The sequence below is a fragment of the Physeter macrocephalus genome, chromosome 9 (assembly GCF_002837175.3).
Source record: "Physeter macrocephalus isolate SW-GA chromosome 9, ASM283717v5, whole genome shotgun sequence".
Taxonomy (NCBI): domain Eukaryota; kingdom Metazoa; phylum Chordata; class Mammalia; order Artiodactyla; family Physeteridae; genus Physeter; species Physeter macrocephalus.
Genome location: NC_041222.1, coordinates 26,254,688 through 26,280,972, shown reverse-complemented (window position 1 = coordinate 26,280,972; position 26,285 = coordinate 26,254,688). Strand labels below are relative to the sequence as shown.

At 41.0% G+C, this 26,285-nt stretch overlaps 3 protein-coding genes across 7 annotated transcripts in view; 2 read left to right on the top strand and 1 right to left on the bottom strand.

Moving 5' to 3' along the window:
* The window catches only part of TMOD1 (tropomodulin 1), an 85,006-nt gene extending 73,059 nt beyond the window's left edge, over window positions 1-11,947 (top strand). The window contains exon 8 of the mRNA XM_028493786.2: window positions 11,582-11,947. Within this exon, the coding sequence (XP_028349587.1) occupies window positions 11,582-11,589 (8 nt within the window). The 3' untranslated portion in view covers window positions 11,590-11,947. The remainder of the gene's footprint in view (window positions 1-11,581) is intronic.
* Window positions 1-12,972, bottom strand: part of TSTD2 (thiosulfate sulfurtransferase like domain containing 2) — a 25,546-nt gene extending 12,574 nt beyond the window's left edge. Inside the window, exons 1-4 of one of the 3 annotated variants that reach the window (XM_028493781.2) lie at window positions 12,825-12,972; window positions 9,509-9,721; window positions 4,952-5,091; window positions 2,496-2,616 (exon numbers count right to left, since the gene is read on the bottom strand). In XM_028493781.2, the coding sequence (XP_028349582.1) occupies window positions 2,496-2,616; window positions 4,952-5,091; window positions 9,509-9,673 (426 nt within the window). In that variant the 5' untranslated portion in view covers window positions 9,674-9,721; window positions 12,825-12,972. Of the gene's footprint in view, window positions 1-2,495; window positions 2,617-4,951; window positions 5,266-9,508; window positions 9,722-12,824 lie in introns of all 3 variants that reach the window. The other 2 variants (XM_007110594.4, XM_007110596.4) reach the window with 2 other exon arrangements.
* Window positions 12,973-13,242: 270 nt separating this feature from the next.
* The window catches only part of NCBP1 (nuclear cap binding protein subunit 1), a 51,654-nt gene continuing 38,611 nt past the window's right edge, over window positions 13,243-26,285 (top strand). Inside the window, exons 1-4 of one of the 3 annotated variants that reach the window (XR_003681196.2) lie at window positions 13,243-13,482; window positions 20,394-20,482; window positions 21,706-21,806; window positions 23,651-23,807. Coding sequence is in view for 2 of the 3 variants with exons in the window: in XM_007110592.4 (XP_007110654.1) it covers window positions 13,449-13,482; window positions 20,394-20,482; window positions 21,706-21,806; window positions 23,651-23,807 (381 nt within the window). In the remaining variant the exon portion in view is untranslated. Of the gene's footprint in view, window positions 13,483-20,393; window positions 20,483-21,705; window positions 21,836-23,650; window positions 23,808-26,285 lie in introns of those variants that run through there. The other 2 variants (XM_007110592.4, XM_007110593.4) reach the window with 2 other exon arrangements.

The window sequence follows — 26,285 nt, the reverse complement described above, 5'->3', positions numbered from 1 at the left end:
GGCCTGTGCTCCGCAACGGGAGAGGCCACAACAGTGAGAGGCCCACGTACCACAAAAAAAAAAAAAAAAAAAAAATGAGAACTGAAGATTGATTAAAAATTAGATAGGAGAACCCGAGTGGGTGTGGGAGAGTTCCTTGAAGAGAATTTCCTTATAAAAAGGCCCAAAGGCACCAAAAAAACTTTGTGGGCTCCAAGAAACTAAAAGGCTATTTTGCTGGAGTGTAATGAGAAAAGAATGGTATCAGATAAGTGGAAAAGGCGGAAGGGGCCAAATAATGCAGGAAACTAAGGGCACGTTAAGGATTTGGGTTTTACTCTAAATGCACTGGATAGCTACTGAAAGATTGTGAGGAGGGAGGGAGGGAGATGATTTCATTTACCTTTTAAGAATATTCTGGCTGCTGTGTGGAAAATGATTAAGTGCGGGCAAGGATGGAAGAATGGAGAGTAGTCTGGAAGCTGCTGAAATGAACTAGGTAAGAGAGGGTGGGGCTTGGTTTAAGGTGGTGGAAGCAGAAGACAGAGTGAACGGAATCAAAGGATATTTTAGAGGCAGAAATGGCAGGACCTGGTGATGAACTGAATGAGGTAAAAGAAGCTTTCAGTCACTATCTATAAAACAACATGGGTGTGAAAAATATCACTGACTGATCAAATAATTGCCTTAGGGAATTAAAACCTAGGACATGTGTGGGAAACATTAGGCCTAAGACAGTACAGCGTCATAACCAGAGGTGATCTCAGAGGGAATCTAGTTCACTTCCTTTTGATTTAAAATTTTAAAATACATATATACACATATATGTGTGTGTGTATTTATATATATATAATCATCGAGGATTTGAAAAAAAATCCATACTCCTATTACGTAGAGAAAATCACAACTAACATTTTGATATTTACCACTCTCCATCTTTTTACACACATGCTTGTGGTTTTGTTACAAACATACATTCATCCTTTTACTCAACATTCTCCAAATATTTACTGTCTGCTATGTGCTAAGCCCTGTTCTAGCACTGACTATATCAACTGATTAACAAAGTTCCGTACTCATGAAGCTTATATTCTACAAGGGAGATAGATTATAACAAATTAAACAGAGATTATACTCTCCAATAGTAGTAAACTTTTTGAAATTCTTTGAGCAGAAGGGAATAGAAAGTGATGAGGTTTGGAGAGAGACAGATAGAATTCTCAGGAGATAACATTTGAGGGGAGATCTGAAGTGAGGAACAAGCCATGTGAAGATCTAGGGAAAAAAACATTCAAGAGGGAAAGGAAACAGCAAATGTCAAAACCACAAAATGGCAAAAGACTGACATGTTCTAAGAAAATTAGGAAGCAACTTGATATCACACCTATATGTACAGTTCTATAAAATGTTTTTCCAGTTAATATATCAAGAACATTTCCCCATGCAAGGGGTCAGCAAATTATGCCTGCTTTTACATAGGTTTTACTGGAATATCTGTTCTTTTACATATTGTCTACGGTTGTTTTCATATTACAACACCAAGTTTGAGCAGCTTTTGTGCAAAGCCTAAAATATTTACCATATGGCTCTTTAAGAAAAAGTTTGCTGATCCCTGGTCTATGCCTTTATGTAGTCTTATAAAACACCATTTTTTTAAATTGAAGTATAGTTGATTTACAATGTTGTGTTAATTTCTGCTGTACAGCAAAGTGATTTAGTTATACATATATATACATTCATTTTAAAAATATTTTTTTCCATTATGGTTTATTATAGGATACTGTTTATAGCTCTCTGTGTTATACAGAACGTTATTGTTTATCCATTCCATATATAATAGCTTATATCTGCTAACCCCAAACTCCCACTCCATGCCTCCCCCAATCCCCTCCCTGTTGGCAACCACGTCTGTTCTCTATGTCTGCGAGTCTGTTTCTGTTTTGTAGATAGGTTCAGCTGTGTCATATTTAGATTCCACATATAAATGAAATACAGTATTTGTCTTTCTGACTTACTTCACTTAGTATGATAATCTCTAGTTGCATCCACATTGCTGCAAGTGGCATTATTTCATTCTTTTTTATGACTGAGTAGTATTCCTTTGTATGTATGTACCACATTTTCTTTATCCATTCATCTGTTGACGGACATTTAGGTTGTTTCCATGTCTTGGCTATTGTGAACAGTGCTGCTATGAACATCGGGGTGCATGTATCTTTTTGGATTAGTTTTGTCTGGATATATGCCCAGGAGTAGGACTGCAGGATCCTATGGTAGCTCTATTTTTAATTTTCTGAGGAACCTCCATACTGTTTTCCATAGTGGCTGTACCAACTTACATTCCTACCAACAGAAAACATCATGTTAATAGCTATTTAGTGTTCCACTTAAATGCCTAGCAGGAATTTGCTAATTTCTAAGAACCCAACTGGTGAATCCTTCAAGCACAGCCTCTGCAAACTAAGTTGGAGGCAAGATGAGTCCAGTGAAGGATAGGGTGTGGGAGAAGGTGTTACCTTGCCCGTGAGGTGCAGGTGCTGACACAGAGCTGTCTGCCAGGCACAGATCCAATCAGGATCCTCCAGGTCACAGTAGCAGTAATAAAGTAGCACCTCCCCTTCACCATTGCCCTGGCCACTATAAAAAGAAAACCACAGGGGAAAAAGCATTTGAGTCACTGGCATAAGGAAGAGACAATTCATAAGTATACCCAGGCAGAATCAGAAGAAAGGCCTAAGGAAGAAACTCATGCCTGCGTTTGCTCCTAACTATCATTCTCCTCCTGAAATGAGAAGCAACTCCTGTCTGTATTTGCTCTAAAGAAGACAATACCTGCACTGAACTCCTTCCTTTATAAACAAGTGAGCTTACTTTGATTTCCTTGTTTAATCATCATATCCATGAGATAGGTATTAATAACCCCTTTCCATAAGACAGCTGGAAATTTGAATCCATCTGGCTTATACTCTAACACAAGGCAGTATCTGTTTTGAATCTCTCTCTGTACAAAAAGGTTTCACTTCCATTTTTTCATGTAATCCTGTTACCCATGAGACAGGTTATTATCATCCCCATTTTATAGCTGAATAAACTGAGTCCAATTCATCCCAGGTGAGACAGCTACAAAGTGACAGTCAGGACTGGAACACTAGTCTTCTGACACTAGAACCCATACTCCTTCTACTGCACTGTGCTGACTTAAACTAACTAGTTATGGGACCTGGGCGGGTGTCTTATCATCCCTGGGCCTTGATTTCCTCATCTGTAAAACTGGAGGACTGAAATAAACTGCATTTCTCAAAGTGTGCTCTGAAGCTGTTCTATGAAATCACATGTCTGAGAAATCCTGCAGATAACATCTCCCCTTCTAGAGTCACAGTGAAAGCCCCTCATCTATTGAAGGCTCTGGGCAGTCCTGCAAGAAAGAACATTTTAACCTAATGCTTCCCAAACTTGTCTTTAACATCTCTTTTCAACACCTGATAGCATCCTCCAGAGCTAGTGTTGTACAGACATATTTTAGAGAATGTATAACAGATGATAATTAAGGTCCCATCCAGCTCTGGAATCTGTGACTGTCTCATCGGTGCCCTCTTCATATTTCAGGGCCTAGTCTCCGAAACCTGCTTATCTATTTCAGAGCCTTTCTATTTTCCTTTCTCTAAATTCCTGTAATGAATTACTGTCTGAGCCACACAATTGTAAGTGATAATTATATAGCCTGTCTCATACCATCTGCTAAATGTTTCATGTATCCTTTTCTTTGTCTTTCTAACTAAAAAGCAGGGCCATACAGAAATGAAGAGACAACATTTGTATAGCACTTTATAGTTTACAAGTGCTCTTACCATCATCATTTTATATAATTCATATAGCAATTCTGTGAGGTAGGCACAGCAGGCATTATTATTCCAGTTTAGAGGTGAGAACGTAAAGGTACAAAGAATTTTAGTGACTAGCTCAAGTCTGACTCCAAGTTCAATTCTCTTTCTAACTTTCTCTTCCTCTTTCTGATAAACAAAGGGAACTGGCATAACACAGGTGACAAAAATGTATCAAATTTGGGCATTTTCTATTCACCAAATAGTTTAGGAATTGCTTAAAATCAGAAATCTGTCCTCTAGAATTATGTAATATTATGATTTGGTGAGGTTTTCAAACGCGGATTTAAACTTCTAATCCTATGCCTCAGTTCTAAAACTTAACATAGGGACTTCCCTGGTGGCGCAGTGGTTAAGAATCCACCTGCCAATGCAGGGGACATGGGCACAAGCCCTGGTCCGGGAAGATCCCACATGCCGCGGAGCAACTAATCCCACGCGCCACAACTACTGAGCCTGCGCCCTAGAGCCTGCGCACCGCAACTACTGAGACCACATGCTGCAACTACTGAAGCCCATATACCTAGAGCCCATGCTCCGCAACAAGAGAAGCCAGCGCAGTGAGAAGCCTGCGCACCGCAACAAAGAGTAGCCCCCGCTCGCCGCAACTAGAGAGAAAGCCCGTGCGCAGCAACAAAGACCCAACACAGCCAAAGATAAATTTTAAAAAATAATAATAAAATAAAATAAACATACTTTCTAAAACATATTCAGCTCAGAAAACCACATTTGGCAACAAAAACCCCTTTTTAAGTTCTGACATTATTCAGGTACAGGAATCATTAACATTTCTGGGCCTTCTGATTTCTCTTTGAAAAAAATACAATTTTCTGTTCTTTACCTCTGCCTAGAGAAGATAAGATGTAGGATGGCTTCCGAGAAACCCGGAGAACACTGTCAGCTGTGCAGGTATATGCTACCGCATAGGCTATGGTCTTCTATTATACATAGAACATGTTTATCGGCCTAGTTTAGGCGGTAGAGAAATTCTGTGCCTTAAGGATTTGCCATTTTAATGGATGGGTGGTATCTCACTGTGACTGGAAAGACATTTTTTAAATTAAATGAAAGGTACACAATGAAATTCTTACCTTAACAGCTCATCAGGGCTAAAGCAGCTTGTATCAGGGAGCCAAGCAGACACTTCATGGTTATGGGTAAGGTGGTCTTTGAAAGGGTTTCTTTTGTCTGCAGACTTAAGAGTCTTTGAGGTGCTCGATGTCACAGTCAGCTGCTTTAAAACAGAAGCAGTCTCATGGTAAATCTCATCAGCATGTTGTGTTGCCACATGTCTGTGGATGCTGGTCTGGTCTGTGAATAGTTGCTGACAGCATTTCCACCATTTTTCTTTATACTCAGAAGGAGGTGTGGGAAGTTCTTTAGTTTTGACAAAAAGGGCAAATGCCTACAATTAAATTTCAAATATGTCACTGTTAAATAACCTTAGGTTCCAGGCTAGAATGAAAGTCTCAGTGAAATCCCTTATCTTTCCACAGGGATTTCTAGTTTTATGTCCTACTGTTCTATAGAAGAACTTCCTGAGAGACTGAACTTCCTCCAAAAAGGAAATGGTCAAGGAAATTATGGAGTATACTTACTATGGAATATTAAGCAGCCAGTTTTAAATTACATGGGAAAATATAATATTAAATGAAAAAAACTGGATATAATTTGCTTATACAAATGTAATCTCAACTACATTAAAAAGTACATTGAAAAAGACTGGAAAGACTACCAAAATGTTTTGATTTGTATAAAGAGGATTTAGGCTAATTGTTAAAAAAAATTTAAACAGAAGAGAAAATTATGGATGCACCATAACTCTTTTAACCAATTCTAAATGAGCGAGCTATTTTTGTTTCCAATATTTGCAGTTATAAGCAATGGTGAATGAACATGCCATGCACACATCTTTCTATACGTCTTTAACCATCTACTTAGAGTAACTATTTAGAAGAAAGTTTTGGAGATGAAGAAGCATAAAATTTTAAACTGTGAGAAATAGTGACTACCTGGAAAATCATACCAATTAAAACACTCACCAGCAATGCATGAGGGTTCCATTTTATCCACAGCATTTTTATCAGTATTTAATTTTTGTCAATATTTTTAATATTGACCCAAATAAAAGGCAAAAGAAATATCCTGTTTTTATTTGTGTATCTTTGATTTAAGGTTGAATATTTTTTCATATTGATTCGATGTTCTATTCTAGCTTACCTGTTAGTATCTGTTGCCTATTTTTCTACTGTGGCATTTATCTAATCTTCTTACTGATTTGTAAGTGGTTTCAGTGACCTTTTGTTGATCATAGTTATCCAAATTTGTTTCCCAGCTTGTAATTCATTTTTCAACTTTGTTTATGGTGTTTTTTGATGTATAAATGGAAGTTAAATGGTATCTATGATTATCAGCCTTTTTCAAGGCTGAAAAAAATGGAAAGGTATTTTTACATATATATATCTATATATATTTTAAACAATTTTCTTAATGCATCTGAAGACTAGAGTACAGCACCCAAAATTGGGCACTCTGAAGAATAACAATTATTAAATACGGAGCATCACTTTTGGACCTTCCTCAGTCTGTACACAACCATATCTGGACTGTCCCAGACTGAAGCAGGATGGGGTCGTCTGAAATTACACTGGAGGGCATTTTTTAGCCTCTCCTGCAGTTAATCCTTCTGTATAGGCAAAAAAGAGAGAGAGAGATGGTGTGTATGTCAACTTAAGTGTTTCTTTGTATTATACTTAGAACTAACGTGTATGCATCCAAGGCCTCATTATCATCGAAGCCTCAAAAAGTCATGGTCCTTAAAGAAATACTATATAAAATCTGAATTTTTTCCTTCTCCCCTCTTTCCTTTGTCAAAAAGCCATCAGGCAAGCCTGAGCAAGATGGGAGGCCCAGTGTAAATGTGGCCTGCCACTGGTCTTTTAGGGCCTCGTGAACAAAGCATTGAAGATCCAGCAGCAGCTAGGGCCCGTGTGGGGTCTGTTCAAGAGAGATGCAGGCCAGGGCTTCCCTGGTGGCGCAGTGGTTAAGAATCCGCCTGCCAATGCAGGGGACACGGGTTCAAGCCCTGGTCCGGGAAGACCCCACATGCCGCAGAGCAACTAAGCCCGTGTGCCACAAATACTGAGCCTGCGCTCTAGAGCCTGTGAGCCACAACTAATGAGCCCACCGTGCCACAACTACTGAAGCCCACAGGCCTAGAGCCCCTGCTCTGCAACAAGAGAAGCCACCACAATGAGAAGCCCGTGCACCACAACGAAGAGTAGCCCCTGCTTGCTGAAACTAGAGAAAGCGCGTGCACAGCAGCGAAGACCCAACACAGCCAAAAATAAAATAAATTTTTTAAGAGAGAGAGACAAATTACTTCTCTAAAAAAAAAGAAAGAGAGAGAGATGCAGGCCAGAGCTAGGAAGGCAGCTCAGAGGTGGGTGAGGCCTGTGTGGGGAAGGCAGGCCCTGGTGGAGGAGGCAGCTTGGCAGAGTGGGAAGACTGCATACAAGGAATAAGCAAGTAAGTCAACATATTGGGATTAAATAGAGCTAGGTTCTCCACCAATATGAAAAGGAGAGAGAGGGAGTTCCCTGGCAGTCCAGTGGTTAGGACTCCACGCTTTCACTGCCGAGGGCATGGGTTCAGTCCCTGGTTAGGGAACTAAGATCCCGCAAGCTGCACAGTGCAGCCAAAAAGAAACTGGAGAGAGAATAAACCTTGTGATGTTGGAATGGAACTGAAAGTAATGGTATGAACTCATTTGATTTACACTGATATAAAAGTAACTATAAAAGTATGTGTATGATACATATGGATGTATGTGTATTCATCTCTATATATTCCTAGCTCCGTCCACCAGAGGTCCTGGGAGAAGCAACACCTTAGAAGCAATGCGCTCACCTAGCCCCCAGGTTTTGGTTTTTGACAATTCTCCACTAGAAAGAACCAGGGCCCCTTGAAGAAATGTCTGACTCCAGGGATGAGACAGGGAAAATACAAGATGACCCTGAAACATCTTGTTGAATTAGAAAGTAAGGAAATGCTCAAAGAATGATGAGGGCAAGTCAAAAAGACAGAGATACTAGCTTGAAGGGGCTCCCAGCCAAATGTGAGATAATCTGAGCATCAAAATAAATAATTATAGTAATGGATTATAGCCCACTGAATAAAATAGAATTCTTGAATACACACTGATACAAATAAATTGGGAGGAAAGAAAGCTCTTCCTTACAGAACAATGCCAAGTAAGAAATCTAGAAGGAATGAAGCAATTAGAAAATTACCATTTAGAAACCATCACAGTAATAATTCAGCAAAGAAACATCAATGGATCTAAAACTAGTAGATGAAAGTTGGTTGAGGTACAGGCTATTTACATAGTCTCAAAGTATTTCCCCCCAAATACTGAATAATTAAAAGGGAAAAAATAATTTCATAGCAAAGAAATCCGACAGGCACTTCCTTAATCAAGTACCCAAAATTAACATTGCCAGTAATGGGACAAATTGGCACTGTGACTGCATGACACAATGCAGCCAGATGAACACAGCATCTCTTGTGGGGCAGTCTTATTAACAAAGCCATAATTTGAATCTTATCACAAGGAAACATGAGTGAAAATCATGAGATGTTCTACACCATAACTCATCTGTAACCTTCAAAAATGTCACAGTCATGATTTCAGGGAAAAAAATGAGAAAGTGGTCCAGATTGAACACTTATGAGACATAACAACTAAAGGTAACATGTGACCTTAGAGTGGATCTGTAAAAGCCATTTGAGGCAGCTGATGAAACATGAATGGAGCTGCTGGGCAGAGGGGAGATGGGGGTCCTCTGTACAATTCTGGCAACCTTTCTATAAGTTTGAAATTATTGCAAAGTAACTTAAAAAAAAAACCCTTTCTGTACCCATTGGGTTTCATTTTCAAGGAAATCTGTGTGAGATGAGGGCAGAAGGGTGGTAGATAGGAAGTTATAAGCAGACATTTATTCTTCATTGACATGGAGCCAATATAAGATGATTTTGCAAAAGAGTGACAACAGATTGGAGGTAAGAAAACTAAGTCTCAATTGCACTTCCTCAGTCAAGTCATTTTCCTTTGAGCTTCAGCAGGTAGAGGGTTTAGTCAACGATCCCTATAAAAAGAATAAATGGCACAGAAGAATAGCAACCATACCACCCCTGTAACCCAATCCTCAGTAAGCCTGAAGCATTCTGGGCTGCTCTGTTCCTTCTCCCAACCAACGGAGCCCTGCCAGCTGGACCGGATCAGGAGTCTTAGACAGCAGTTGCCCTAATGCCTGTCTGTTCTTATGACTAGGTTTCCTGGGTTCCTGGGGTTCTTACCATAACCCTAGGTGGGAAAAGGAATCCAGCCCATCTGTCTAGGATCTGTCCTCGAGTACTCCACCATAAATAAGTGTTCCATAGCCACACCTTGCCTATGATTTTCCTTTGCTTGACACTGAACTAAGATTACTGGCTAATGGTTCTGACTAGACCTTACCTTGAACATGGCATCAGTCTAGTGTCTCACTAGCCCTCCACTCCCTGGAGGAAAACCTTGATGAGCTACTTCTAGGTATATCTACATTAACTATACCTACATGATCTTGAAACATCAACAGCAATTTTACCTTTTTCTTTGCAAATGAGTATTTCTTCTTTGTACTGACATCTAACTCTGCTTTGATACTGCTACTGGGATTGATAAGACTTGTGTCTTTCAAATCCAGGTCTGAAAACCTTAAAACACAGGCCTCCAGGTCATCTCCTTGGTCTGGTGAAGTGGAAGAAGGCATCTGGTTTGGTTCCAGCAGTGAGGCAGACTCCTTTCAGTTAACTATCTCCTAGGAAGTAAGTAAGGGAAAAACAACAACGTCCAAGTCTTTGATTACTACTTGAAGTAAACCTGAAGCTAATCAATCATGCAAATGAGCATGGGCCCAAGTAGCTCAAGCTATCCATCCATTCATTTACTCGTTCATCCAAGAAATATTTATTTAGCACCAATTCTATGCCCAGCACTGTTCGAGGCCCTGGAGATACAGCAGTGAATGAAATAGAAAAAGTCTCTGCCTTCTTAGACCTCACTTTCCAGTGGGGAGAGAGAGAAGGTAAACAAATGAATAAATTGTTTTTTAAAAAAAGTCAGATGGTAAAAAGGGCTATGATGACAACTAAGCAAAGTAAGGAGACAGAGTCACCACGGGATTCTTTAAAACTCAGAGGGTAGGTAAAGTCTTTCTGAGGCAGTAGCATTTCAGCAGAAACCTGAATTAGAGGGCAAACCATGTAAACATTTAGGGAAAAAGATACCAAAAAAGCACCAGGTGCAACCAAAATCAACCAAGCTGCCTGTTAGTACCTTCAATTATAAATGTTTTGTTCTTTTTTGTCCCGTAATTTTTGAGCTGGGCAAATTCCCTTACTTAGAAGAAATAACTACCAAAAGAGCCTCATTTTAATGAGCCAGAAGAAATATACAAACTGCTACTGTGGCCAAATCTTGTCAAAATGGACACGGTACAACCAACATGCTGTGTTTTTAGTAAAGCAAATGTTACAAGTGACAAATGTGAAGAACATGAAAGACTGGGGAAAGCATGGGCTTCGGATTGTGGTGCAGCTGGGTGCAAGTGTGTGAACCTGGGCATGATATTTAACTTTTCTGAGTTCTAATTCCCAAATGTGTAAAATGGAGATGACAGTATCTACTTTGCAGGACTACAGTGAGGACTGGAAAGGACTATGTAGCCTTTGACACATACGTAGTTCCCCTACCACTCTAGGCTCATCTAAGACAACACTCTCCCTCACATATCCTTTTCTGGCCATGTTGGACTTCGCCTAGTTCCGCAAATGAGCCCTGCCCTCTCTTGCCTCAGGGTCTCCACACATACCTTTCACACCACCCCAAAATGACCTCCCCTCACTCTAAACCCTCTTTCAGTTCTCACTTTAACTTATTTATATATTCTTAATTATTATTTGTGGGGACTTTGCTATGTGCCTGACAGATAAAATAGTGATGCGGATGAAGGTCTTAATGAAACTGTTAAGGTCCTTGTTAACTTGGAGCTTATGTTATAGTAAGAGAAGAGACACTACGTAAACAAAAAAACATGAAAATATCAGTGATGAGCTACTGCTTCTCAGTTTTCTTTGTTGCGGATCCTCCTTATCATCCCAACCTCTAAATGTTCAATCACCCTATCTACACTCACCTTTGAAGTGATCTTCATCTAGTCCCAGGGACTTATAAACTATATTTACTTCAGAATAATTGGGCAAGGGGAGATAATATAGGTAAAAGTAGATGGGACATTAGTTGGTAATTGCTGAAGCTGGTTGATAAAGTCCATGGGGGTTCATTATATAAATTCCTCTACTTCTGTAAATGTTTGAAGCTTCCATGAAAAAATTAAAAAGGGAAACAATCATAAAGGAAATTTTATGTTTAGAACACTATATGCTAACTGACTCCAAATTTACATCTCCAGACCAGGCCTCTCCCCTGAACTCCAAATTCACATAACCAATGTCTACGGGATAGCTTCAGCTGGAAGGCTAGGAGGCTGTTCAAATGCAACTGTTAAAACCAAACTCAACTTGCTCTTCCTCAGTCTTCCTTACCTCAGTAAAGAATTCCATTCTTCCTGTTACTCAGACAAAAAAACTTTGGGATTCTCATCTCCTTACTCTTTCAGACTATTGAAAAGCCTATCAACTCTGCTCTTGAAATACAATGACATCAGACCACACTGCACCACCTTCACTACCAACCTCATTCAAGCCATCATTTCTTGACTGAATTACTGCAGTTGCCTAACTGCCCTGCTCCTGTAGAAGCCACAGAGGTAACTATTAAAAAATAAGTCAGATCGCCCTCCAAAAGCTTCTAAATGTACTAGAAGTCCAAGGTCCTTACAAAGCCCCTTCCACCACTTCCCTAATATTATCTTCTCCCACTTTTGCTCACTACCTCTGATTGCACTGTTTGCTGGTTCCTAAATGGGTCATCCGCACTGAGAAAGCAGGGGTTTTCCTTTGTTCACCTCTGCATCCTCAGCATCTAGAACACTGCCTGGCACACAATAAATATAACATTTGTCAAATTAAATAAAGAGTGATTGGGTGGCCAGGGAAGCCTTCACCAAGGGCCTGATGTTTGAGCTGAGACCGAAATGACAAGGATCCATCCACGCAGACTTAGGAGCACAGATATTAAGACAAAGGAAATAATGAGTATAAATTCCTCAAGTGGGAACGAACTTGACTTACTGGAGGTACAAAAATAAAGTCAGAGGGGTTGGAATACAGTGATGAGAGAGTAGAACCCTGTAGGAGAGGTTATGGAGTTTTTTTGCCACGGAAAGCTGTAAACAAAGGAATAACGTGATCTGCTTCTGGATCAGTTCGGAAAGTAGAGTCGGCAGGGTCTACCGATAGATTGTTCCGTAGGAACAATCCTACCTACATTTTTGGATTAAGCAATAGAATGGATGGGGCCATTTACTGAAATGGGTAAGACGGAAGGAGGAATAAGTTAGGCCAGGAGAGTTAAACATAAGTTCCATTTCAGACGTGTGAAATTTCAGATGGCCATGGACAAGGCAGTTAGATAAGCAGCTGTGGTGCTCATCAGAGATGTCAGGGCGGGAGACATTCACATACACGTATGGAGATATCCAATAACTACTGAAAATATTACTAAAGCAATCACCCGTTCCTTCCTAAACAACTCGGAGGCGCGAGAGGTCAGATGACGGCCAGAGGGTAGCCCCGGAGCAGCAAACTCACACTAGAGAGGGTCTTTCTGTCCCCGGGAAGGCTAGAGCGGCGCCGCCCCCCACCCGGGCCCCACCCCGCGCGCCGGGCCTGGCCCAATCTCTCCGCCCAGCTTTCCCAAGCCGGCAAAGGCCCGGAAGTGGGAGAAAGATGAGCACATACCGGCCTGTCCTGATCCTTTCTTAAATCTTTCTTCACGGGAAGGTCTCCGCCTAGCAACTGTCACCGCTCACTGCCCTCGCACCTCCAGGCCCAGCCTGTATTTGCGTAGGAAGGAACGCCGGGGACCTCACCTCACTCCGGAAGTCTAGGCCGTTAGCGAAAGGGCCGCCGGGAAAACCTCCGAGAGGCCCAGTGGGAGGGTCTGAAGTGGAGGCGGGGACTAGAGCGTCCTTCCTAGACCATTGGCCTCTTGGCGTGGCTCGCGGCGGGCGGGCTCGGGCTGGCTGAAAAGGCGGTGCTCTCCGCGTGGCCCCGGAAGGACTTCGAGGGAAGGCGGGCGAAGGAAGCAACCGAGAGGCGGAGGTAGCCCGAGAGGGCGGTTGCGTGCGGACTAGACGCCCGCGGCCTGGTGAGCTTCCAGACGCCGGCCCTCCCGGATCCAAGCCCGCCGAGCCACCAGGCCACCTCTCCCCCTTGTGCTTCCGGGAGCCGTCGCGAGCAAGTGCGCCTGCGCGACGGCCACTCCGCGCGCCTCACCGCTGTCCTCGCGCCGGCCGGCTGCCCGAAGGTTCCTGCCGCGCTTCCCGCCCGGCGTCTCGGCTCGGCGGCGCACCGGCGTGCGGCATGTCACGGCGACGGCACAGCGACGAGAACGATGGTGAGTGCTCTGGGCCCGGCCGCCGAGGCCGCGCCCAGGAGGGGTCGAGCTTTGGCTTCTTTGGTCTTCGGATCTCGAGCGAAGGGATGGGAAGCCCTTCCCCCCGGGAGCGTTCGGGGAGCCGCGGAGAGAAGCGGATGGTACAGCGAGAGTGTGGCCGGGCGACTTCTGGAAAGCCCCTGCTTCTCCCCGCCCCACCTCCTTCAGTCGTTGGCAGAGGAGCGGCCTGGCGGACCCCTGGTCTCTAAGGACTCTTCAAGATTTGGCCCTTAGCACCGCCGAGCAGGGAAGTACACCTGTGTCTGTGCCGCCGCCTCTTAGGGATAGTGACAGGGACCCACTCATCCCCGTGTCTCGTTTGGACCCTCAAACTGAACCTAAAAAGGGCTCTCAGAAGACGAGAGACCTGATGAATCGCAATCTGAGCTCTCTCCTGTACCGGTCATCCGTCGTTTTGCCTTTTTTCAAGCGGCAGGGAAAGAAATAGGTTTCTTAACCACACCCAAGAGGTGTCTAAAAAAAAAAAGATGTACGTAGGTTGTTGTGTTAGATTTTGAACTGGCCGTAAGCATATTTTCCTCGTGTAAGAAAAAGTGCCGGAAGACTAACCGGAGAGCTCGTAGAGATTTAGATCTAAATTCCCATCTCCATTTGCACGGTTGCGCTCATGGGGCATGGAGTTGCCATCATAAAAACCAAGAATAATTTTGCTAGTTAAAAATAGAAAAGGTGCTTAATTACAAAAATCAGTCAAGAACACACATTCAAAAAAAGAAAAACTAACAGTAATTCTGTTATTAATATTTTAGGGTATTGTTCTTTGAAAAGAGTGTAGTGTAGTGATTAAGAGGCCAGACTTTGGAATCAGAGGGCTTAAGTTCAAAGCTGGACCCTGCCGTTTACTTTGTGATCTTGCCCAGGTTATATCACCTCCTTAAACCTTAGTCTGTAATGTAGAAGTAATGATACATACCTCTTGGTTTTGTGAGGATTAAATGAGGTAACACCTGTGACTAATTGCTCATGATGGTGTGTATTTTATCACCTGCTAATGCTTAAGAGGTGATAAACATTGGCAGATGTCGACAATGTAAGAAAAAGTACAGAACAAAACATTTGAATTAATTTTCCCCACTAACATTTTTCTCTTCTTGAATGTTGGGGCACTTTGGGGCAGGAGCAGAATCCCCCTAATTTAGTTTTAACAGTGAAATATCAGATTTCTGCTAGGGCATGGCTTGAGAGGATATTCTAGTTCAGCCTTCTCATCTGACACCTAAGGGTCTAAAATTTTAGTGTAATTAACATGGAGACACGGTTAGCAGTGCCCAGACACCAGTGAAATCAAGTCCAAGGTTCTTGTCACTACACAGGTATTACTATGCTGCATGCTTTGATTTTTTTTTTTTTTTTTTTTTTTTTAAACACAGGATGCTTCTTGTATAATGTACATACAGGGCACAGAAAATAGTTTTCAGGTGCTTTGCCTTTGATTAATTAAAAACTTAGGGGGCTTCCCTGGTGGCACAGTGGTTGAGAATCTGCCTGCCAATGAAGGGGACACGGGTTCGAGACCTGGTCTGGGAAGATCCCACATGCCACGGGGCAGCTGGTCCCGTGAGCCACAACTACCGAGCCTGCGCGTCTGGAAGCCTGTGCTCTGCAACAAGAGAGGCCGCGACAGTGAGAGGCCCGCGCACTGCGATGAGGAGTGGCCCCCACTCGCCACAACTAGAGAAAGCTCTCGCACAGAAACGAAGACCCAACACAGCCAAAAATAAATAAATAAAAATAAATAAATTTATATTAAAAAAAGAACTTAATCTCTATCCTAGAAGTCATCACTTGGGGTTTGGAGAAGTTGAGGCTTTTAAAGTTCTTCCCATTTTCTTTGCTCTTCTCATGCTTTCTCTACTCTACTTCTTCTCTCTTCTAGGGCATCCCTAAAGGGAGAGAAAATGTTTCCAAGGGGCAGCCTGGAGAATTGGATGTGAATATGTAGAAAAACAGCTTTGTCTTTGGTTATTGGGATGCTGGCATAACTTTCTTAGGAGTTAGCTTTTGGCAGCTAAATCAGTGTCCATTCGGGTCTTGCTGCAGGAACCTCAGAATAAATACATAAAGACAAAACAAAATAAGGAGTTAATTAACCAGAGTTTACTATGAATAATATAGTAGTCGAGGGGCAGTTTATAGTCCCTCTTAGATACTACACCAAGTCTGGAACTTTTGTAAATTGCAAAAGTTTGGGTAATGATCAGCTAGGGTTTATCCTAAACGGTGATCTGAATCAAATATTTTAGATACTTTTCTTTTGGTTAAGCATCTACTAATTTTTTTAAAAATCAGAAATATTGGAAGCTTAAATACTGCAGAAAGCTATTTTAAAATAGGCTGAGTTATTATTGTTGTATTAAATAGATGCATCTGAGCATTTCTGGATTATTGTCAGCTCTTATCAGTCACTGACTGCCATGGCTTTCCATATGCTTGACTAGATATAATAATTTATTCAACAAATATTTAACAGTGCCAGGCACAGTTCTAACTACTGACAGTACAGCAGTGGGCAACAGAAAGATTCCCTTTTACAGGCAGAAAACAATCAAGTAAATATAGTGTATCATATGGTGTTAAGCGCTATGGAGAAAACGAAAACTGGGTAAAGAGAGTAGAGGCTGCTGTCGGGGAGGAGTTGCCATTTTGTATTGGTTGGTCAGGGAAGGCCTCACTGAGAATCGCATCTGATCAAAGACCTGCAGGAGGTGAGGGGGCAAACCAGATGGCAGTGTGGGGGAAACGCAGTAGTCTAAGCAAAGCGAGCCTCAAATGCAAGGGTGTTAAGGCTAGAGTATTCTTATCCTCAAACAGCAAGGAGGCCAGTGTTGCTGTAGCAGAGTGAGTGAGAGGGAGAGTTGTAGGAGATAAGATCGGAAGGGTAGCAGAGGATCAGCTCACAGAGGGCAATTTTAAAATTGTGTCTCTGTGCTGAGACTAGAGTGTCCTTGATCCAAGAAGATAAGTTCCGGAAGCTATACCAATGAAGTTCACCTAGAGATGGATTTATAGACAAGGAAAGGAAAGTCCTAAATGGAAATTAATGTGTATGGATACTGGTCCAGTGCTAAATCTGACTCATTTCTTAGACCCTTTTTAAGAATGTCTCTGAAGCTTTTCTGTTATTTTGGATATGCATACAATAGCTGTTCAAGAAATTGCTTTGTTCTTTTAAGAAAGTTTTTAGATTGTCCATAATCTTGGCCAAAACCCTATATTAGTCCCTTTTAAGCTACTTAGAATTAGGTCCTTACCTTTTAGAAGGTGACTGTTCTTTTACCTAACTACAGAAAACAAAACGAATAGAAGTGAAGGGATTTGTTATTGTGATGAAAAGTATAGTTTGTTTCAGAAGTGATGGTTAGTAAATCTGCAGGATCAAGGTGCTTTACTTTTCCCCTTTCCCTTGTTTTTGTTACTTTCTCTTTTACAGAGTTGGTTTTTGTTTCCACTTTGTGGGTCTAAAATTTTTTATAGTACATATAATTCTAAATAAGGATATAAGATGTGTAGTACAGTGTATCCATGTAGAATAAGGATCACCTTACAGGCGAAAAATTATTTGGTGTATTAAGATTCTTTCTGATGGGTTTTTTGTTGTTTTTTTATTTGGCTGCATTGGATCTTCGTTGCTGAGCGTGGGCTTTCTCTAGCTGCGGTGCGCGGGCTTCTCTCGTTGCAGAGCACAGGCTCTAGGCTTACAGGCTTCACTAGTTGTGTCACGAGGGCTCAGTAGTTGTGGCTTGCGGAGTCTAGAGTGCAGGCTCAGTAATTGTGGCACACGGGCTTAGTTGCAATCTTCCCAGACCAGGGATCGAACCCGTGTCCCCTGCATTGGCAGGCGTATTCTTAACCACTGTGCCACCAGGGAAGTCCCTTTCTGATGGGTTTTAATAGAGACTTGCTTCTCTCTTTCATACTAGCCAAGGGTGTCAGAACGGAAGTGCTAATGTGTAGCTTTAATTTACATAGTAAAACTTCTACTTAGTTAACATGTTAATATAAAATCTGTTGTTGTTTTGGGAGCTACCTTAGATATGCTTTCTTGAGGGTAGGTGAAAACATTCAGCTCATTCCCAAAATTTTATTCTTCATTGAAGTGCTTTATTCTACTTCCCCATGCTCTTGCCCACATTCTCTTGAGTTCAGTATCCTGTTACTGTGCATGAGTTCACGTTGTGTCTGTACGTCCCCCTCCCCACCCCTCTTTATATTCTCTCCAATATCAGGTGAGTGTGGGGTATCTCTTACTTCTTAATACTTTCTGCCTCTTCTCATTCTACAAGCATAGTAAAAATGAGAAGAAGAAGAGAAAAGAAGAGTTGCACTTCAGAGATAAGACTGTATACTGTATTTTCTAGTTTTTCTTCAGAAATCCTACCTTCTCTCCCTACAGCAGTATTTTCTTCTTTTCAGTCTTACAAGAGGGCCTAGGAGGGTTGCTTTAAAGACTGGGGTATGATTCTAAACTGATTTGAGAACAAGCCAGCTGGATGGTTAATTTAGAGAGGGTGTGGAGGTGGGATGTGGGATAAAGGGCTGGCAAAGTAGATGGGCCAGAAAGGAACAATGGTTAAAGTTTAAAAACAAAAATGCTCTCATTCAGCTAGATTTTTAGCATCTGCATTCTCCCAACCTTACCAGAATCTGGTTCTGAAGAACATTTAATATATTCTGCTTTCTAGAACAGAGTTTCTCAACATCAGCACTGCTGCCATTTTGGGCTGGATGATTCTTTGTTGTTGGGAGTTGTCCTCTGCAATCTGATATGTTTAGTAGAATCTCTGGCCCCTGTTCCCTGGATGCCAGAGTTGTGACAACTAAAAATGTCGCCAGAGATTGCCAAGTGGCTCCTGGGGAACAAAAATCCAACCCAGTTGAGAACCACTGCTCTTGGAGAAGGCTATTTTAATGTCCTGGCTGATAGCTTATATAAACATTGCATCAGATATGTCATTTTTTTCAATGAATGAATCCTGGAAATAGAAGTCTTTGTGTCGAATTTGACTCTTGGGGTGGTGGAACCTTTATAGAGATCCTGTGACTTCAGTTTAATGTATATTTGAGAATCAAGGTCACTGATCCCACAATACCATACATGTCCACAACTTTACACGGACACATATCTCCAGGAATACATCACAGCTGTCATGCTGCATGTGTATTATATTTTTTATGGCATTATCCCTTCAAAACTATCCCTTCAAAATTCAGTGGTTATTTAAACCAGATCCTAATGATAACTAAGGGGCTGGGTGGGGGGGGGGTCAAAGCACACAGTGCTTTGTCCTATGGCCTTTTATAATACTTTGTTTGGTCCTATCTAGATAGTAATAGATCGGTTTTATTCAGCTTGAGTTCAGGTGGTAGGTACCTGAAGATGATTTCAGACGTTGGAAAAATTTTTAACACCCCAAGCTTAGAATAGCCAAGTGCTGTGTTTTATGAAAATCATTGTGTTCTTCAAGCCAAATGTTCCAGTGGCAAGTAAGTAATTATGAACTCTGTAAAAATGGTTCAGTTTCTTTGGCTGTACAAGACTGGAGAAGATTAAAAATATAACTTGCTACAGGGTAACCCTATATCTGCAGATTTTCATTATTGATACAGATCTCCAACACAGTTACAGATTATTGCTTCCGTGTTCACATGCCATCCTAATAATCTGATTGGTGGAAGTTAAAAATTGAATTATACTGGGAGACTAGCCAACATCGTGTGTAGCAACAGCATCATGTTCCATATTTAACACCTTATTTGAAATTTTTTCAGCCTTATGTTAGTCCACAAAAGGATATAAGGTGGGTATGTTGAGGTTTTAAACAAAATATTGGTAGTAAGAGATCACTAACAGCAAGACCGAACAATAGACAGTCCAGTGCTTAAGGATGATTTGTAGCACAGCTTCATTCAAATTGAATTCTTCAGCGACCAAAAGGACAGATAGATGACTGGTAATGATTTCAGAATGGTAGTTTTTGTCTGTTTGCACAACTCTGAATGACACCGTTTTTGAACATAATAGGATCAGTAAAGTACGGAACCAAGAGCTGGTTAAAGCAGGAAACCATAAAACATATACCTTTTCCCCACCGATTGTTTGATATAGTACTCAGGACTTTTCTTTGAGTATGTCTGCTGATTGTAATTCTCATTGTTTGGGATGAACTAGACCCTAGTGCTGCAAGGTCTGTAGCACCAAAGCCGTTAATTGAAGAGTTAAAGAGCTCAGACATTTGTAAATACTAGTGAGGAATCCTAATGTTTTATGCTCCCTTTCCCATCTTTTGAAGTTTTCCTCTTCATACCTTTCTTTTTTAAAAGCTTTTTTCCCCCCTAATCAAGTCTTTCCACAGCATTCAACTTGGTTTTTACACCCATATTTCATCAGTTTGCATAATTTTCATTATTAAAATAATGAGTACTACTGGCACTGACAGGTTTTAGGAACAAGCGACTCAGGATGAATAAACAACTCAAGTTCAAAGAATGGGAATAGCTATACATGAGTGTTACAGGGAGTCTTCTAACTGCTAGTGGTTAGCATGTTATGGGCACCTTTGCTGCCTATCCATAGAAATGGACAGGGCTGCTGCATTGCGTTGCTCCATGGGGGCACTATAATCACAAAATTTAACATAAATAATGCTTCCTGGAGTTATTATGGTGCCCCTGGGTATGGAGACTGTTGGTTGATCTAGCCTTGTCTGAGAAGTGGAGGGCCAGTTAAGCACTTCTACTGTGTGTAAATAGTAGGGCTTCTGGTACAAAAGTGATTATAGCATTTAAAAAGTTAACGTTTTTGATAACAGATTCATCATGTAATGTTCATTTTTTTACATTGTTTGAAACAGGGGGACAGCCTCACAAAAGGAGAAAGACCTCTGATGCAAATGAAACTGAAGATCATTTGGAATCTTTAATATGCAAAGTAGGAGAAAAGGTATGATCAAAATAGGCACAGACTGTGATGGGCATAGGGTTGTAGTTAACTGTGCTTGGTTAGTTTCTGCATCTGCAAACTCGATGATCTAAGTTGTGGGCAAAGTTTGTATTGCCATATATTTATATCCCAAAGTAAATGCATATTAAAAAGCCTTGGAATGCAGAGAGTTAAATGTTATTAGTAACTTTCATAGAATATTAGTCTTAGAAGGGACCTTAGGGAATAGTCCACTCAATTTAAAAATGAAGACAAAAAAAATAATAAAAAAATAAAATTAAATTAAATTAAATACAAAGGGCATCCCTGGTGGCGCAGTGGTTGAGAGTCCGCCTGCCGATGCAGGGGACACGGGTTCGTGCCCCAGTCCGGGAAGATCCCACGTGCCGCGGAGCGGCTGGGCCTGTGAGCCATGGCCGCTGAGCCTGTGCGTCCGGGGCCTGTGCTCCGCAACGGGACAGGCCACAGCAGTGAGAGGCCCGTGTACCGCAAAAAAAAATTAATTAATTAATTAATTTTTTTTAAAAAAATGAAGACCGGGGGCTTCCCTGGTGGTGCAGTGGTTGGGAATCTGCCTGCCAATGCAGGGGACGTGGGTTCGAGCCCTGGTCCGGGAAGATCCCACATGCCGCGGAGCAGCTGGGCCCGTGTTCCACAGCTACTGAGCCTGCCCTTTGGAGCCCGTGAGCCACAACTACTGAAGCCCGCGCACCTAGAGCCCATGCTCCCCAACAGGTGAGGCCACCATAATGAGAAGCCCGTGCACCATGGCGAGGAGTAGTCCCCGCTGGCCACAACTAGAGGAAGCCTGTGCACAGCAATGAAGACCCAATGCAGCCAAAAATAAATAAATTAAATAAATTTAAAAAAAAATTTTTTTAATGTTTAAAAAAAATTTTTTTTAATGTATTAAAAAAAAATGGAGACCGAGGAAGTTCTGGATAGTTGAGGTAATTTGCCCAGTCATACAGTTAAGTGAATTAGTTAGAGAAGTAGAATAGAGCCCAGAATGTCCTCCCATTTCTAATACTTGTTCTGCTATCTTAGATTGCTTTTTAAATTTTATTCGTTCTCTTTTCATGGTTTTCTAAAGAATAATAACCTGAATTTATTTATACTAAACTGTCATTGCCTTATGTGTAACTTTTTTATCATCACCTAGAAAATTTTAATGCACTAATTGCTGAGTACTTGACAGATATTTAATATGCTGTCTTCTACAGAGTGCCTGCTCTTTGGAGAGCAACCTAGAAGGCTTGGCTGGCGTTTTGGAAGCTGATCTTCCTAACTATAAGAGCAAGATCTTAAGGCTTCTTTGTACAGTGTATGTATACAAAAGATTTATGAATCCAGGTGATAATGTATTATCTACTCTTAAATGCTTGTGAATGTTCAGAAGATGTGTTTATGTTTCATATGTCATCTGCTTTCATTCTGTGGGGAATTTGTCAAATGAAATGACCTTTTGCCCTTTGGCGAACTCTTAGAGATAAATAGGATGAAAATTGAGCACTTTCTTTGTTTCGTTTCTTGGATCCTTAGAATCACTTGAGTTGACTACTTTTAAGTGAGAAAGTAGACAACTTCACATTCAGCTATTTTCTTTTAAGCACGTACAATTAAATATATATGAGTTTAATTTATACTTTTAATCAGTAGTATCAAACATATTTGAGAACCAGTCACTCAAGTAATAATAGCCCTTCTTAGAAGGCTGAAGATACTTTTGAAGCTATGACATAATAGTCATAATCTTTCTCTGAATTAGGTTAGCTAGAACGAGTATCAGCATTTAATTTGTAAGGACATTAGAATGGGAAAAGTCTCACATGAAATCATGAAACAGTCTCTCCCAACAGTGGAATTAGCAGTCCAGACTTCCTCATCACTCAGGTGGACATTGGTCACTCTAAACTGTATGCTTCGCAAAGGAGTATCTATGACTTCTGGATAAAGGAGTCTTCATTATGAAGGTGCCTTAAAATGTTATTTCAGTTATTTTTAAATAATGGGTTTTTAAAATTGCTTACAGCTCAGTTTTGAAAATTAAAAATGTACACACAAATTGAAACTATCAGTGGATTTTACTTTAATATCTCATAAAGTACAAATAATTTCAGATGCAATTTTTTAAGGAATCTAGTTAATATTCAGGAAGACATATCCTTAGACTAAGAAACTAATACTAAGAAAAGTTATTTGGCTATAGTTATCTGTAGATTCCTTCTGTTCTGAAAGTATTTTTTAGAATAGAGTAGATTTATGCTTAAACTCTGATGGAAGCCATGACTTTGAAGCAGGGGAGGGTTGAGGAGGAATGGTTACTATCAATGCAGTTATTTTTTTAAAACCTAAATTGTCCCTAACACTCTTTGCTAGGAACCTTGGAAAAATGCAAAAAGTATAAGAGAATCTGAACAATCAGGAGTTCCCATTTGCTTTTCTTTTTTGAGCTGATTTCTAAAGGCTGCCTAAATTAGGGATCAACATTTGCTTTTTTTGAAGATTTATTACTGTAATCCTCTTCTCTACTTTTCAAATAACTTTAATGAAAATTAACACACTTGAGTAAGCAAACTGGATGTAAAGAAATCTTACTGTATCAGAGTACCATGTTAAAAATTCAACAATTTAACTGATAGGAACTGGTTTTAGTTCTGAATTTTTTCTAAGCAACTAGAATAGTGTTTCTCAAAGTGAAATTCTGATCCTGTGACATTTGGTCGGCTAAGTTTAGAAATGTTGATTGCTCCATCTCCCCCTTAATGATTCTGCATTAAAGAAACTTGTTTCACTCAGCAATTGCCAGATATTTTACCATGGAAACCGTTTTCTGTAGACCTGCTATTCAATTCCACTAAGCACATTGGAAGAAACACTGGTCTGGCGTCAGTTATATCTATTTTAGTTTGATGACTTCACAATTAGAGTGTTTTACTTTCTTAACTCTTGGATTAACTAACTAGAATTAAAATGAAAAAATTGAGGCAGCCATGTCTGCAACTCTTCTCAATATTTATGCCTTTTCTGACATAGTTTTAAAAACATAGCTAAATGTAATGCTTTTCTAAGGTTAGTAAAACAATTTAAAATTTTTTATAGTATAAAATTCAGCAACTTAATGCTGTTGTTTTGGGATCTTCTTATTGTGCTGGGTTCTCAAATCAGTGCACGTCTGTTACCTGAGAAGTTGACAATTTATACAACATTAGTTGGACTACTAAATGCCAGGAATTACAACTTTGGTGGAGAATTTGTAGAAGCCATGATTCGTCAACTTAAAGAATCGTTGAAAGCAAACAATTACAATGAAGCTGTATATTTGGTAAGTTTTTTGTTTTTTTGGCTTTTGGGGAGCTTTTTAGTATGTTATGACTTAGTGTTGGGATGAAGGGGAGAGGTGAACTACAACCAAATAATTTATCTTTTCTCTTGAGATACAGTTCCCCACTCACTACAACAGCTGCTCTTTTGAAACCATTCTTTTTTTTTTTTTTTAATCTTTATTGGAGTATAATTGCTTCACAATACCATGTTAGTTTCTGTTGCACAACAGAGCGAATCAGCCATATGCATACACATGTCCCCATATCCCCTCCCTCTTGAGCCTCCCTCCTATCCTCCCTATCCCACCCCTCTAGGTCATCGCAAAGCGCCGAACCCATCTCCCTATGCTATGCTGCTGCTTCCCACCAGCCAACTATTTTACATTCGGTAGTGTATATATGTCGATGCTACTCTCACTTAGCCGCAGCTTCGCCCACCCACCCCACGTCACCAAGTCTATTCTCTATGTCTGCCTGTTTATTCCTGCCCTGCAACTAGGTTCATCACTACCATTTTTATTTTTAGATTCCATATATATGCGTTGGCATATGGTATTTGTTTTTCTCTTTCTTACTTCACTCTGTATGACAGACTCTAGGTCCATTCACCTCACTACAAATAACTCAATTTCGTTTCCTTTTATGGCTGAGTAATATTCCATTGTATATATGTGCCACATCTTCTTTATCCATTCATCTGTCGATTGACATTTAAGTTGCTTCCATGTCCTGGCTATCGTAAATAGTGCTGCAGTAAACATTGTGGTGCATGTCTCTTTCTGAATTATGGTTTTCTCAGGGTATATGCCCAGTAATGGGATTGCTGGGTCATATGGTAGTTCTATTTTTAGTTTTTTAAGGAACCTCCATACTGTTTTCCATAGTGGTTGTATCAATTTATATTCCCACCAACAGTGTAGAAGGGTTCCCTTTTCACCATACCCTTTCCAGCGTTAGCTTTTTTGATAATGGCCATTCTGACTGGTGTGAGGTGATACCTCATTGTAGTTTTGTTTTGTTTTTTAAAAAAAAAACAGAGAACAGGAGTATGTATGTATGTATGTATTTAGGGCTGTGTTGGGTCTTCGTTTCTGCGCGAGGGCTTTCTCTAGTTGTGGCAAGCGGGGGCCACTCTTCATCGCGGTGCGCGGGCCCCTCACTATCGTGGCCTCTCCCGTTGCGGAGCACAGGCTCCAGGCGCGCAGGCTCAGTAGTTGTGGCTCACGGGCCCAGTCGCTCCGCAGCATGTGGGATCCTCCCAGACCAGGGCTCGAACCCGTGCCCCGTGCATTAGCAGGCAGACTCCCAACCACTGTGCCACCAGGGAAGCCCCCTCATTGTAGTTTTGATTTGCATTTCTCTAATAATTAGAGATGTTGAGCATCTTTTCATGTGCCTCTTGGCTATCTGTATGTCTTCCTTGGTGAAATGTCTATTTAGGTCTTCTGCCCATTTTTTAACTGGATTGTTTGTTTTTTTGATATTGAGCTCCATGAGCTGTTTGTATATTTTGGAGATTAATCCTTTGTTGTTTCATTTGCAAATATTTTCTCCCATTCTGAGGGTTGTCTTTTTGTCTTGTTTACGGTTTCCTTTGCTGTGCAAAAGCTTTTAAGTTTAATTAAATCCCACTTGTTTATTTTTGTTTTTTATTTCTGTTACTCTAGGAGGTGGGTCAGAAAAGATCTTGCTGTGGTTTATGTCAAAGAGTGTTTTTCCTATGTTTTCCTCTAAAAGTTTTATAGTGTCTGGTCTTACATTTACATTTGGAGTTTATTTTTGTGTATGGTGTTAGGTAGTGTTCTAATTTCATTCTTTTACATGTAGCTGTCCAGTTTTCCCAGCACCACTTATTGAAAAGGCTGTCTTTTCTCCATTGTATGTTTTTGCCTCCTTTGTCGTAAATTAGGTGCCCATATGTGCGTGGGTTTATCTCTGGGCCTTCTGTCCTGTACCTTTTTTTTTTTTTTTTTTTGGTAGTATGCGGGCCTCCCTCTGTTGCGGCCTCTCCCGTTGCGGAGCACAGGCTCCGGACGCGCAGGCTCAGCGGCCATGGCTCATGGGCCCAGCCGCTCCGCGGCATGTGGGATCCTCCCAGACCGGGGCGCGAACCCGGTTCCCCTGTATCGGCAGGCGGACGCGCAACCACTGCGCCACCAGGGAAGCCCCTCCTGTACCATTTATCTATATTTATGTTTCTGTGCCAGTACCATACTGTCTTGATTACTGTAACTTTGTGGTATGGTTTGAAGTCGGGGAGCCTGATTCCTCCAACTCCATTTTTCTTTCTCAAGATTGCTTTGGCTATTTGGGTCTTTTGTGTTTCCATACGAATTGTAAGATTTTTTTTGTTCTAATTCTGTGAAGATTGCCATTGGTAGTTTGATAGGGATTGCATTGAACCTGTAGGTTGCTTTAGGTAGTATAGTCATTTTCACAATATTGATTCTTCCAAACCAGGAATATGGTATATTTCT